This window comes from Panthera leo, chromosome A1 (genome assembly GCF_018350215.1).
Source record: "Panthera leo isolate Ple1 chromosome A1, P.leo_Ple1_pat1.1, whole genome shotgun sequence".
Taxonomy (NCBI): Eukaryota; Metazoa; Chordata; class Mammalia; order Carnivora; family Felidae; genus Panthera; species Panthera leo.
In genome coordinates this window covers 80089556-80104083 of record NC_056679.1, presented here as the reverse complement: position 1 = coordinate 80104083, position 14528 = coordinate 80089556, and the positions used below count along the sequence as shown (strand labels likewise).

General features: G+C 53.2%; 1 protein-coding gene across 2 annotated transcripts in view; it reads right to left on the bottom strand.

Moving 5' to 3' along the window:
- The window catches only part of ARHGEF7 (Rho guanine nucleotide exchange factor 7), a 134361-nt gene extending 130013 nt beyond the window's left edge, over positions 1–4348 (bottom strand). The window contains exon 1 of one of the 2 annotated variants that reach the window (XM_042930302.1): positions 3912–4348. In XM_042930302.1, coding sequence (XP_042786236.1) covers positions 3912–4076 — 165 coding nt within the window. In that variant the 5' untranslated portion in view covers positions 4077–4348. The remainder of the gene's footprint in view (positions 1–3911) is intronic. The other variant, XM_042930289.1, reaches the window with a different exon arrangement.
- Between the last annotated feature and the right edge of the window lie 10180 nt (positions 4349–14528).

Genomic DNA, 14528 nt, shown 5'->3' with positions numbered 1-14528 from the left:
GAGCTGCTGTCCAGGGGCCACTGACACCTCACTTCTCTCCCGCAACCGGCCCCAGAAATCCTAGGACTGACCAGAAACGCAAGCCACAAATCAACCAGGAAAAAGCAACTTTTTCCTCCTATGTTATATCCAAACTCGCTGATTGCCCGCAAGCCTGCAGAGAACCAGCTAAGGGCTGCCCGAGGATAGTCTGAGGAAACACAAACCATGTTCTAATCCACGTGTCAGGAAAATCATCAGAGGCTGGCCTGCTCAGACGCTGGTTGCCTGGAACCCCTTAATTCCTGTTCCTTTTCCTCCATAGCTGACTTTATTTCCTCACACTGCTCCTGTTTTGACAGTTTTCTCCTGCACTAAAACCTCTAAGAACAGTTACTCTTTTTATCTCCCGTAGCACCTGGCATCCTCCAAGCAGGTATGTACTCAATAAGTTGACTGGATTCAAATTCATTATGTAACCCGTTATGTGTTGGGTTGTGTTCCCCAAAATGTGTATGTCCAAGCCCTGACCCCCAGAACCACAGGACGTGACCTTATTCGGAAACAGGGTTGCTGCAGATGTAATTGGTTAAGTTGAGGTCATACAGGGGTCGGGTGGCCCTAATCCAGGGACGGTGTCCTCATAAAAGGGGAGGTCTGGGCACAGCCGAGACTGGGGGAACTTCATGGGGACTCTGGGCATGTGCGGGTCCCCCTTCCCCAGCACCTTCAGAGTGAGCACGGCCCAGCCCGTACCCCAGTCCCAGGCCTGCACCCCAATCCCCGGCCCATACCCCTATCCCAGGCCTGCACCTCCAGGCCTGGGAGAGAACGTCTTCAGTGCAGCCAGCCAGGGGTGGGGCTCTGTCACCGCCCCAGGACACAGGAACCCAGCCCAGCAGCTTAACCCCATCTCAACTCACATGCACGCCCAGGACATCCAGCAAGGCCAGAAGAGTAGCAGGACTTTCTCAACTGTGATCCACAAATGTGGATCGATGGGAGCGTCCCCAGGGAAGCACTTTACCGATTCCAGTGTGTTCTGTTCTCCTGGCTTGGGGAAGACAGAACCAGGCTCCAGGAGATTCTCACGCTGGATCCAGCAGCTCCGTGGGCCGCACCAACAAGGAAAACTGAAGCAGCATTTCATGACCCCTGCCACTTCTGTGTGCTCATTAAAGGTGCTCCTCCTTCTAGAACATCTGAATCTTCATTTCACCCCTGTGACTAAACAGTCCAGACGTGCTTCAAGTGTGAGTTCACGAGCTCAGGGTGGCAGGGGCCCCTGGATTCGGGGCCTCTGCCCGCTCCCATCCCAGGAAGGGTGAGCAGGCCAGCAAACCACCAGGGCCATTGCTGGAGAAAATCAAAGCGGAAGTGCCTCACACACGAAGGTCCAGGAAACCGCGTAATCCCCACTCTGTCTCCCCGACAGCAGGCGATAATGAAAAGTGTCTCTTTTCTGAGATGCTCACGGAGGTGTATGATCCCCGCCCCCACCCCCGCCTTGCGAAGGGCAGCCTGCATCCAGGGGAACCTGGGCAAAAACGTCTACAGTCTGAGAGTCCCCGTGGTTCTCCGCCCTTTCACTGGCTCCAACTAGAACAAATAACAGAATACAAGGAACACACCGGCACGTGTCTTCTCGACCAAAGGCATGTGGGAAACCCGAGCCACCTCTGCGCTTTCCCCAGCCTAACGGTCCATTTTGAGTCGTGGATCTGCACACGTGGCATGCTGCTTCCAGCACCCTACCCAGCTGCCAGCGTGTTCAGGTGGCCAACTAGGGTAAAGTTAAATCTCTTTGGGTTCCACATGAACGTTCGGTGAAGTTTCCAAACGCTCCTGTGTAAAAGAAACCCGTCCCCAGACCGACGTCCGCAGGGCCAAGTGAGAGCTGTCGCACACGTCTGCCTTGTGGCTCGCACTATGCGGTGTGGGAGCCCAAATCAATGCCTCTGCTAAAGAGACAGGAAAGCTCGGGAAACGCGGAAACCTGTGGTTTTTAGAGGCAGAGACTGGCTAATATTTTACTCCAAAAACCTACCTTTGAACCACACAGAACCGGTAGTGCTGTCTCTAATTTGTGCCACTTGCATTCTGGCAGTGTCAGCAGAAAACCAACCAGTTGGGGCCACAGGGGGGTCGGTGGTAGGGAAGGACAGTGGCAGCAGAGTACATTTCTGGGGGACCCTGGTTGCAGAACATGTTGGGCTTCAGTCCAGCTCCCACAAGCTAAACATTTCCTCTCTTTGTTTTAGGGATGGAAGGAGTGCTACAGTTTGGAAAGAAAACCTTTGGAGAATGTAAAAGAAAATGATTATTCAAGTCTGCCAATCACATGAATGCAGCTAATATGCCAAATAGCACGCTTCGATAGTGACATGATTTTATCCAGACAGCGCAGGGAGTTTCCTAAAACTTCACTCTTAGTCACGGAACAACGTTTTATAGAAGCCTGTGTTGGTGAACTTAGCATGCATTTGCACTGCTTTCCAACATCTGACTTTTATTACCATAGGTCCTCGTATCCAGATGACAACAAACTGTTCCGAGGGCCTTGAAAGTTAGATTCTGCTCCTTAATCCTGTCTTAAACCATAATTTTATTGTGACACAGGTTGGTTTACAAGCAACGTTTTTATTTCCTGGCCAGGCAGACAGCCCTTCAGCCTCATCCAGATTCTGTTTTCATACATACGTTCTAAGTAAGAAAAAATACCTAAAACTAGCAGGCATGCAAATTCATATGAAACAAAACCTTTTCTGACCTTTAAAATGCAGCACCAAAACATGCACAAACTTGTAAGATTAAACGTTTTACTTTTTCAAGTGACCTAATTAACATTTGATTAGCAAATCGTCACTGTACATTAGGGCTAAAACAACCCCGTTTAAAAAATTAAACAGTTTTTTCCTAACTACGGTGTGCTTCAGCTTCTACACTTAACACCTTTTAAGTAACTGTTTGAGCTTAAGATTCTACGCTGACAAGAAAGAAAGAAAGAAAGAAAGAAAGAAAGAAAGAAAGAAAAAAGGATAAAATTGCAGTGTTTTTGAAACACAGGGTCACATCGTTTTTAAAAGCACTTCTACCCCCGGCCCCGGCTTTGTCAGCCTGTGTGGGAGGAAAGCAAACTTTAATCACTGGCAGAGATGCGGGTCAGGGTTCACACCCCCGCCCCGGGGAAACCACCGGCCACCAACACAGAAGCAGGCAGGGTCTGTGGGCCCGGCGATTGTGCTCAGAATCAGGCACGGACCCGAAAATGAAATCGAGAATTTTAAGCCAGCCTCGGAGAGTGCCTTGGCTTCGTGGGGTCGGCCATCCTCGGGGCTTGGAGACACGAGGAATTCTCTGGCGGGGAGGGCAGTCGGTCATCTTACAGCCCGGCCATCGGCTATCGATCAATGCCTTTGAAAAACGCCCAACAATTGGTCGACTAAGCAGAGGTGAAACTCTCCTACGATACCACCAACAAAAACTGTTCAAACAAAGCCTCGAGGAGGCTGTGCGCGGCGCTGGAGCGCGGCTCTCCGCTCGGGTCACCGACAGGGGCGACTCCACCTTGGGGCGGAGCGGAGCCGCCGCTTCCCTTCCCTGCGGCCTCCCCGGGGCCGGTCCCCTCGGACACGGCCGGGCCACCCCCACACCCCCACCCCGGGCCCCGCCGCAGCGCACACAATGGCGCCCCCAGCTCCCGCCGCCCGGGCCTCGCGCCGCCTGCGCGCCCCCCGCGCGGGCCGCGTTCCCGGGTCCGCGCACAAAGGAGGCGCGTGGGCTCCTCCGCGCCCCGCGCGGCCGCCAGGTGCCGGCGCCTGCGACCCCCCGCCCGCACGTCTCCGCGCATCCCGGGCCGCGGCGGGAACGAGGCGGGGCGCCCGCCGCCCGGGCCTGTGCGCCGTGGGGGCGCGGGCCGGGGCGGCACTTACTTTCTCGATGGTCCCAGGGAGCAGGCGCTCCAGCAGCCTGCAGAGGACCACCCCATCCTTCAGAGACGCCTGCAGGAAGCCCTCCGGGTCCGAGATGGTTTTCTTGGGCGACTCCAGCACCCCCAAGGTGATGAGCCACGTAACGGTCTGCTCGGCGGAATTCATAGCGGCGGCGCGCCCGGCCTCCCCGCGCCGCGAGCCCGTCTGGGCGCCGTTCACCTCGGAGCGGCCGCGGCCCGGCCGGCTGCGCCCCCCGCCCCCTCCGGCTCGCCCATGGAGAGGCCGGCCCCGCGATTGGCTCGGGCGGCGCCGCGGTCCGGCCGGCTCGCGCTCCCTCGCGTGCGTCCTGGCCGACTGTCAAGTGCCTTTTCATTAGATGCACATGAACCTGCGGCGGCCGCCCGGCGCCGCCCCCGCCGCCGCCTCCCGGCTCCCAGCCGCCGCCGCCGATGACATCACCGCGAGGAGAAGAAAAGACGCGGCGCTAGAGCAGCCCCGCGCCGGCCGGCCGCACACGCACCCCGCGCTCGGGCCCGCCGTGCGCCCCGCCGCGCGCCCCCGCCCCGGCCCGGCCGTGCGCGCCCACCTGCGCCGCCGTGACCTCCGGAGGCGCCGGCCGCCTTAACCGTTTGCGCCCCGCGGGCCCCCGCGCACGCCCCGCGGACGCCGGAGCGCGCGGCGCTGCCCTCGCGCCGGCCCCTCCTCAGAGGGCTAGGAGCTCGTCATTGATTTTCTGAATTCACCAGCGTTGCAACTATTAAGTGCTTCCCAGAATGCTCTTTTGATTTTTGCCAGTTTTATTTCGGGCGGGGGTGGGGGGTGGGGGGTGCTGAAAACGAGACGCTTGCTTCTCCCCGCCACTTTGCAAGCCAGCAATTACAGAACACAAATCATCATTAAATCTGTGAGCAGATGGGCCTAATTCGGGGAGGAATTGATTTCCCCGGCGCTGCTGAGATCCTTGGGGACGTGGACGCCAGCACCCCAACCCCCAGCGTGGCGCGCGGGTGTCAGGTGTGCCCCCTGCCGGGAGGCCAGCTCCAGCGCGTGACCTCCCCACCCGTCAGGCCGGCCGGCTCTGCAGGACCAGAAACCTTGGAGCGACTCCACTTTAACTGATGGTGACGTTTCAGAAACCATGGGTATCAGGAAAGCAGCAGAGCCTGAACTGGGTCTGTGTCGGTGACGACGATGGGGAAGGAAGGACGGAGAACGGCCCCAACCAAACCGACCTCTCAGCCCCCATCGCACTTGGGCAGAACATGGTCGGTTGGCAATGGCCCTGGCAATGCGCAGGCCGGACTTGAAGAACTCGGACTTCCAAGTGTCCCGCAATGAACAAGCTTCTCCGAACATGGAATGACATTGACACATGCATCTAACCAAGGAAGAGAGCCCCTTCTTACAAAAGCACTGTGTAAAGGAGAGTCCCTTGAACACATGTGTCCCTTTACTCCCTCCACAGCCCCCAAGTGCTTTCCCTGCTGGCTTGCATGGTGGCCTGTGGCAGTTTACAACAGCTTAGTAGTCACCTACAGAGAGCTGACGGTATGCCAGGCACGTATTTAGTCCAGTTAATGACAAAAGCTAGAAGCCATATAAAACTTTAAAAAAAATAGAGGCTTAAGGGGTGCCTGGGTGGCTCAGTCAGTTAAGCCTCTGACTTCCGCACAGGTCATGATCTCACAGTTCAGGAGTTGGATCCCGGCATGGGGCTCTGTGCTGACAGCTCAGAGCCTGGAACCTGCTTCAGATTGTGTCTCCCTCTCTCTGCCCCTTCCCTACTTTTGCCCTCTCTCTTTCTCTCTCTCTCTCTCTCTCTCTCTCTCTCTCTCTCTCTCTCTCAAAAATAAATAAGCATTTAAAATTTTTTTAAAAAATAGAAGCTTAACTCCCTTTTCCTCTGCCTTCATCCGGCATACTTCTGTGTCAATCATGAATTGCAGCTATTTCCAGCTTTGAGTTAAGCAGTTACATTTTCTTCTCAAATGCAAACACACAGTCATGGAAAGGACAGCATGGAGTCTAGACACGAGGGCCACATACTTGGTCATAGCTACCACTTCTGGAGCTCACCCGTCTCTGCCGGAACTCCCTCCCTGTGTTGCATCACACCATCACTATCACAGTCTTACCAAGTCTATCCCCTTGTTCCCACGGTCACACACCCAGGTGGTGGAAAAGCGACTGAAGCCTGGACTTTGGGTCTCCAGGACCCACACATAACCAGCTTTCCAGACTACTTCTCTATGCTTTCTAGGGAACAGAGCAGTTAAGACTTCCATTAAGGTTTGTGCCCAAAGACCCTTGATCAACAGAAGGGTATTGACCTAAGGGTAGTTTTTCACTGAGATTTCTGTTTATGCTCATTACTGCTGAATTGAAGAAATCAGAATACAGCCATTACAATTTCAGATTCTATTATTATATTCAGATTAGGTCTGGTGCTTACAATCTGGTAAACAAGAGTAAGAACTTGACTCAATCAAATGACCCTAAAGAAAGGCAGCTCTAGTGAGCGGCCTGAGGTGACCAATCACTGGACAGTCAATTACCGTCAGGAGGGAGGCCCACAGGCCACCTACCATAACTAATCTTAGCAGTCTCTGACCATTTCAGGGGCGCTGGGTGGCTCAGCCGGTTAAGTGTCCAACTCTTGGTTTCGGCTCAAATCATGATCTCACAGTTTGTAGGTTTGAGCCCTGTGTTGGGCCCTGCAGTGCTAGCTCAGAGCCTGCTTGGGATTCTCTCTCTCTCTCTCTCTCTCTCTCTGCCTCTCCCCTCCCCTGCTCATGCTCTCTCTGTCTCTCTCAAAATAAAGAAAGAAACATTTAAAAATTTTAAAAATGGGGGTGCCTGGGTGGCTCAGTTGGTTGAGCATCTGATTTCGGCTCAGGCCATGATCTTGCGGTTTGTGAGTTCGAGCCCCGCGACGGGCTCTGTGCTGACAGCTCAGAGCCTAGAGCCTGCTTCAGATTCTGTGTTCCCACCCCAACACTGCTTGTGCTCTGTCTCTCTTTCAAAAGTGAATAAACATAAAAAAAATTTTTTTAATAAAAAAAAAAGAAGTCCCTGAACATTTCAATGCTTTGTGACTACTAGTGGCATTCTTTTACCTTGGATGCACATTAATTTCAAAAAACTTTATTTGGAAGGGATTCATTCTAGAAAGTAACACTGTTCACAGCTAGGTGTTTTTAGGTGTTTACCCGACCGACTTTAGTATCCAAGGTGGGCATATGGTTAAACTTTCCAGTTTTCCAAGTTCCTATTACAGAAGACATGAGCCATGGGGAAGAACTCACCGTTCTATTGGGTCGGAGCCAGGCCGTTGTCAACAGAGGATTTGAGTCCTGTCTGCGGATGCCCTTTGACTCACCTCAGAAAAATGTGGAACAGCTCTCGATGCAGGCGCGTGGCCTCCGGCGGCCTCATTTCCCATGACAGGGTTGCAGCTTCACGTCCCGCTTGGCTCCCTGTTAAGGCCTCAGTGCCACATCCCTGTCGCTGCTGGGGCGGGCCCCCAGACAGCTGCCATCGGTGATTCCCCCGAGCTCTGCTGAACTGTGCTGATTCAGCCGCTTAGCTTGTTGCTGCTTGGAGGATGGTCCTACAAACAAGGTAAACTCCACCCCAACCTGAAGCTGGACAGGCAGATGACTGTCGACCTAGCAGTTACAGCGATCACTCCCTGTGGGGGTGCTTTTATTGAACTAGACCAACATCTACAGTGAAAAATGTACTAAGGAGCAGCTCATTGGAGCCACTGTTAAGTATGTTCTTAAAGGCATTCATTTTATCAAGCAGTGTCCTATTTATTTGGTATAAATATGCTCAAATGCTAAACGCTGAGGGCACGAGGCAGGAAAAAAGAGTTTGTAAACATACATAGCTGAAAATTGCTCAGGATTGGAAGACATTTTACCAATACAGTGTTTTATGAAACGTGACGTCAACCAGAAACTTAGCCCAGTTTGGGATCCCCCAGAAACAGGTCCCAAGCCAACAACTGGGATCAAGCAATGTGTTTGGGACGCAGTCCCAGAAAGAACAAATGAAGAAAGGGAGAGTCAAATGGGGTAAGAGGGGACAAAAATTGAGAATCAGAGGTGTGAAAGGGGGCGGGGCAGCTCCCCTGGGGGCCTCTGAGAAGCCACATGGGGCAGGTCTCGGAGTCCTCTGACAGGGGCGCCATCGGGCTAAGACTTGTCCCTCCACCCCCGACTCCCGTGATTGCGGGTCTCCCCCGGGGAGCGGCCCCCAGCTCAGCAGAGCCTCCAGCTGTCGGGGCAGGAAGCACACAGGCCCTGTGTGGACCACTGGCAGTGGCAGGAAGCAGTGCCAATGCTGCTTGTGCCTCTCGGTGCGGGAACTGCTTCTCAGACACTGGGGACGCACCTCATAGGAGCCACTGGTCCCACGTACATGCCGCATCTTGAAGGACAGACCGCTACCTGGCCGGAAGTCACCAGCAAGCGGGCTTCCTGCTAGGCCCAGCCGGTGAGGTGAACTGCCTCTCCCTCCAGGACTACAGGGCCCCGATGTCATCAACGTGGCCACCAAGCAGTGGGTGTTAACAATTAGCGGGTTGGAATCCTCCTCGACCGTGGGCAGCTAGGGAGCGCTGGTGAGAGGGAGCCCACGCCGCAGGTCCCCTGCACAGCTCTGTCTCTGTCACCACAGCTGTGCTGGCCACGGCCTCTTGTACAGGTGCTGGGGCGGGGGAGGGGGGTGCTGCAGAACTACAGGTGCCAGTGGCCGCCCGCCGGAGACCAACCTAGGACTCGAGACACACGGCACCCCTCCGCCTCCCCTCCACCCATCCCACCCGCCCTTCCCAGGCTCCCGGACCAGGGGCCCTGCTGCCCACCACCAACCAAGCACCTGAAGCAGAAGACAGGGGACAGGCTCGAAGCTTCGCTGACTACAGAGCTTCTCCCCTGTCCTGCAGCCTGCCCTGGGGCTGGGCTGTACCGTGGCAGCGGCCCATGTGTCCTTTTGTGGTTCACACCAAATTAGCAATGTCGCAGGTGCAAGCTGAGTGGCACTGGGAACCCGGCCAGTGGAGGCAGGTGACTTGGAGGTCTGGGCCATTTGTGTCAAGCAGCTCACCTGGGCCCTGCAGACCAGCTCGTGCCCGGCCCTGAGCCACTGCGCCCAGCAGGGTGGATGGCTACAGTGCCAGCTCCCTGTCACTCAGCGCTCCTTCTGGGGCCACTGCCTTTCACCCCGAACCCAGAATGTCTTCTGGACACCCCTCGCTAGGGCACTCCAGCTGCTGTAGAGAAGAGCGCTCTCTGGTGCTCCAGCATGGGCCCTTTCACAGCCGCCCACCCTCTCTCAGACCCTCCACCCTGCCCAGGCTGCCCCCTCACTGAGGCCCAGCTGAAGGAGCCATCCCTGTGGGGACTAAGGCCTGCCTCTGAGCACCAGGATGTTAGTCCTGAGATAGGAGCACCATTGTAGGCCAGACTCTCAGCCTCATTTGCCTCTCCCACCCTGTCCAGCGACCCACTGTCAGATGAGTGGTGGCTTCAGCATACGCCCGAGGCTCCTCTGATGAATGGGCCTTCCTCCTGCAGCCACTGTGGTATGCCCTCCAGGCCTGCTGAGGCTCACCCAGCTGTTGGTCTAGAGGCCTTGAGCGGCGACGGCCCACACCCCACACCACAGGGCATTTGCACATCCCCAGGCAATGGAAGGCTGTGCATCCCTAGCAAAGGAGAAGGACCATTTCTCTTGGCTTGGAGAGCCAGGGAACCAGGAGTCCAAGTCTCTCAAAATCTCTACCCAGTGCCCCCCTTCCAGGTTTCAGGGGCTCTTTCCCCTCAGCCCAGCCCTGGACTCAGCCAAGGAGGCCTGCCCACATGGTGAGCTCCACTGCTTTGCAAACTGGCCATATCTACACCGAGAGCTGAACCTCCTCACTACAGGGGGTGGATGATTCCACACACCTGCCGTGGAGGCTTCAGCTGGTGAGCTTCTCAGGCAGTGAGCGAGAGTCAGCTGACCCCACAGCCTTTACACTTGCCATCGCTCCACACCCTTCAGGCATGAGAGTTGTTTCATAAACTAACACTTCCTTTGCACCTGCTCTGCATTCCATTCAGCACAGGTGGGAGCATGATCGTGGTGAGGGCCAGAAGAGGAGGGAGGAGTTAGCAGCCCATCATGTGACACCCACGAAAACATCTGTGACAGTTATGTGCCAACTCAACTGGGCCACAGGGCGCCCAAATACTTGGTCAAACATGATTCTAGGTGCTTTTGGCTGAGATTAATACTTGAGTCTCAGTATTAATCCTTGAGATTAATACTTTACTCGGTGGACTGAGTAAAGCAGATTGCTCTCCCCCAGTGTGGGTGGGCCTCGCCCAATCAGTCGAAGGCCTCAGTAGACCACAAATACCAACCTTCTCCCCTGAGTTAAGGGAGATTTCTTCAGCAGATGCCTTTGAACTGGAACATGGATTCCACCTGGGTGACCAGCCTGCAGGCCCACCCTGCAGATCAGACTCCCCAGCCTCCATAATCATATGAGCCAATTCTCACTATAAATCTCTTTACACATGTCCTATTGGTTGTGTTTGTCTGCAGAACCCTGCCTGACACAGCATCTGTGGCTGGGCAGTCTGGCTGGTGAGAGACGTGAGTGTAGATTCCCTGCCTGTGTGTTGTCTGCTTCCCAAGGTCATTTTTTAAACCTACTTTTTAAACCCAAATGCAGACTCGGAGACCGGGCCTCAGTGCAGGAGGCGTTTTTGGGGGTTGGTGACAAGAAACACAAAGGAGAAAGTGGGGAAGATGAGGCAGTGAGGGAGGAAGTCTGTGATAAAAGGTACACTAGTGGGTGGGGGCCACAGTAGGAGCTGAGGTTGGGTCCCTCTGGGGCCCTGTAGTAGCTTCCTGTGCTGACCTAACACAGCACCACCACCTGGGGGACTTGTATGCCACAGACATTTCTCTCTCAGTCTGGAGGCCAGAAGTCTGAGATCAAGGGGGACGGGAGAGGGGAGGAGAGAGGGTCAGTTCCTTCTGAGGTGGCAGGAGAATTTGTTCCAGGCCTTTCTCCCAGACCCCCAGGGGTGGCTGGCAACCCTTGACATGCCTTCCTCAGCTTACAGGTGCATTGCTTCAATCTCTGTGTCTGCCTTCACATGGCCTTGTCTTCCTTTCTGCCAGTACCCAAATTTCCCTGTTCATAAGGACACCAGACCCTGGATCAGGGCCCATCCTACTCCAGAATGACCTCATCTTAACTTGATTACATCCGCAAAGACCCCATTTCCAAATAAGTTCGCATCCACGGGTCCTGGGAGTGAGGACTTGAGCATATCTTTCTGGGGGACACAACTCAACCCACAACAGGGACTTCTGAGAAACCACCAGGACCCTCCCTGCCTCAGAAATATCCCACAGAGGAAGGGGCACCAGCGGCCCACCACATGGCGTGAGAACAGGTGTGAAGTCTCCGTGTCTCTCTCTTCGTGGGCTCAGACCCATCAGTGGCTCTGGTGGTGCCATCCTGGCCCATTGTCATCTGTGGGTTTCAGCAGCTATCAGCCTTGATGTCCCGCTTGGAATTGCTGGAGGCTGACAGTCCCTATGGTGCCTGTCAGCTGGAGTTCTGCAGAAAGTTCTTATCGACACATGGGTGCCTGGACACAGAGCTCCCCCAGGACGGGGAGACAGACGTGCACACATCTTCCGTGTTTACCGGCATCTGGCAGCACGAGTTGGTGCTCCGGCATCCTCCAAAGGAGACCGGGCAGTTTTCTAAGTGCCGTTATGAATTCATGGGTTTGGAAATAGTCTCTCACGTTTCTGAATATCTAGCAGAGGTAAGATGACAGAGTGTTTGGAGCCAACAGTCGTCAAAGGTAGGGCTATCATCCCCTCCTGGGCAGAGGACAAATTTGCTCACTGACCTACAGATTAAAAATAATGTCTCCTGTGGGACAAAGTTTGGGTCGGTTGGCTTGCAGTCCCTTTAAAGATTGGGGTTTGCTAATCTTCGGGCTCCTCATGTGTGACACAGATCCACTGTGCGTGCAGCACCCCCGACCCCCCACCCAGGGTCCACCCCTGCGTGGCCTTGGATTTGGGAGCAAGGAGCACTGGTGGGAAACAAGCTTATGCTGCCTGCTCGGCCATGAGTCACACGGTCCCTGGTGTCCACGCCGGCCTGTGTCCTCTGCCAGCTCCCACGACCTCTGGCTGACGCCCTTAGCTTCCCAGTAGGTGAGCCTCCATGAGGCCCACACTAGCTTCCCCAGAAGAGCGATCAATTACTTTCTTCTTCCTGAACACAGTTTTCACTGTGTCCCGGGAGTTTTATTAGGAAGTGCTTCTTTTTCATCGCCTCCAAGGAGATTTGCAATCTCCCTTTTGATTTCCTCTTCCATCAAATATTTATCAAGGAATATGTTTCCTAATTACCAAGAAACTGAGACTTTGTTGGCCATTGAATGTGATTAGGCAACTGAGCCCAGAAATCTCAGCGTTTTGAAATTTCTAAGACGTTGAATGTTCCACGATCATACGTATGAAAGAATGCACGTATCCTGCTCAAGAGGTTATATACTTATATTTATTACGTGCAGGTTTTGTGCTTTCTTTTAAAAAAAGAACGCTTTATTCCAAAATAATTTTAGAACCACAATGGGTTTCAAAAATAGTACAGAGAGCTCCCATGTAGACTTTGTGCAGCCTCCTTCGGTGACGATGGCCCACATAAGCAGAACGCATCTCAAAGCAAGGGCACTGACACGGGTGTGGTGTTGTTCACTGACCCACAGATGCTGTTCAGGTTCACCAGAAACATACATCTGTACAGTTCACCACACGTGTGCACTGTGTCACCAGCACGGTCAGGCCACACACGGCTCCTTCCCGTTGTCACTGCTCTGCGGTCACAGCCTCCACCCCCTCTCCCCCCCGAGCTTCTGAATCCTGTCCCACCTTTGTGTCACTTAGATGCGTCTGCTTCTCAGAGACATAAATGGTAAATGAAGCTTCCCTAGAATTTGAATCACGTCAACATGTTATATATGATGTTCAATGAATGCACAGGTTAGTGAAGACTTTTATCTTTTTCACAAATTGTGCTGTAAGTTAACTCGTAATGTTCATCTTTCTCCTGATTTCTCCGGATTACTTCTTTTATCCCGAATTTCCGCTTGTCTGGATGGAAACGAGTATTTTCCATTCCTGTTTTCTGTTTAAGAAACCCTTTCACTTAAAAAGTACTCCTTTTGGGGCACCTGGGTGGCTCAGTCGGTTAAATGTCCGACTTCGGCTCAGGTCATGATCTCACGGTCCGTGAGTTCAAGCCCCGCGTCGGGCTCTGTGCTGACAGCTCAGAGCCTGGAGCTTGCTTCAGATTCTGTGTCTCCCTCTCTCTGACCCTCCCCTGTTCATGCTCTGTCTCTCCCTGTCTCAAAAATAAATAAAACCGTTAAAAAAATTTAATAAAAAAATAAAAAAAAATTAAAAAAAAATAAAAAGTACTCCTTTTACTTTAAATAAATTTTTATTTGTTTTACATTGATGTTTTCTATTTTCCTTTTCTGGTTTTCAAATTGATTTGTCTTGAAAAAAAATGTTCAAATCACTCTGCGTTCCATTTTTGGTCCCTTTTTAACATTTAAAAACTGAATCGTAGTCTTCCATTTAATAAATGGTCGTCTTTCCTTCCTTAGCTTATAGCCGGACACAAATCCTACGCTCAAAGGTGAGATATGCCATGACAACTCCCCACCAGCGTGTACCATCACCTGCTGCTGGCTGGGGCTGAGTGAAGCTTCCGGAAGGTGCTGGCCTCTTCTCACCGGCCCACAGGCCCACATCTCCAGATCCTCATCAGTGGGCCTTGCTCCCACCCCTTTCTTACCCCAAACTCCTACACTTTGCAATCAGTTAGGTATTTTAGTTTTCAACCATTATTAGTATCTGATTTGCAGAATGTACCTTCTTCCCCAGGAGTTTTCATGTGGCACTTCTACTGCGTGTACATGTGTGTGTGGTTGTCTATACACCTTGCTCCCCACCATTTCCCCGGGAAAGAAGATATTTACCTGCGATGCGGCACGTAGTGGTGTGTGTGGGGGGGGGGTAAACTATTTTCTTTCTCCCATGCTTGTAAAAACAATGTCATCACCCCCACCAGTGAACAGTGTGCTGGCGGGGCAGAGAATTAGCAGGCTGCAACCCCCCTTCCCGCCAGGTGGGAGTGTCCCCCATTGTCCCCCAGCTGCAGGTATACAGATGGGGAGTCCCAGGATAATGTGGTGCTTTTATTCTTTGCAGATAACTTGGGGTTTTTTTATTTATTTATTGTTTAATTTACATCCAGGTTAGTTAGCATACAGCGCAACAATGATTTCAGGAGTAGATTCCTTAGTGCCCCTCCCCCATTTAGCCCATTCCCCCCTCCCACAACCCCTCCTATAACCCTGTTTGCTCTCCTTATTTAAGAGTCTCTTATGTTTTGTCCCCCTCCCTGTTTTTTAATCCTTTTTGCTTCCCTTCCTTTATGTTCATCTGTTTTATATCTTAAATTCCTCATGAGCGAAGTCATATGATATTTGTCTTTCTTTGACTAATTTCACTTAGCTT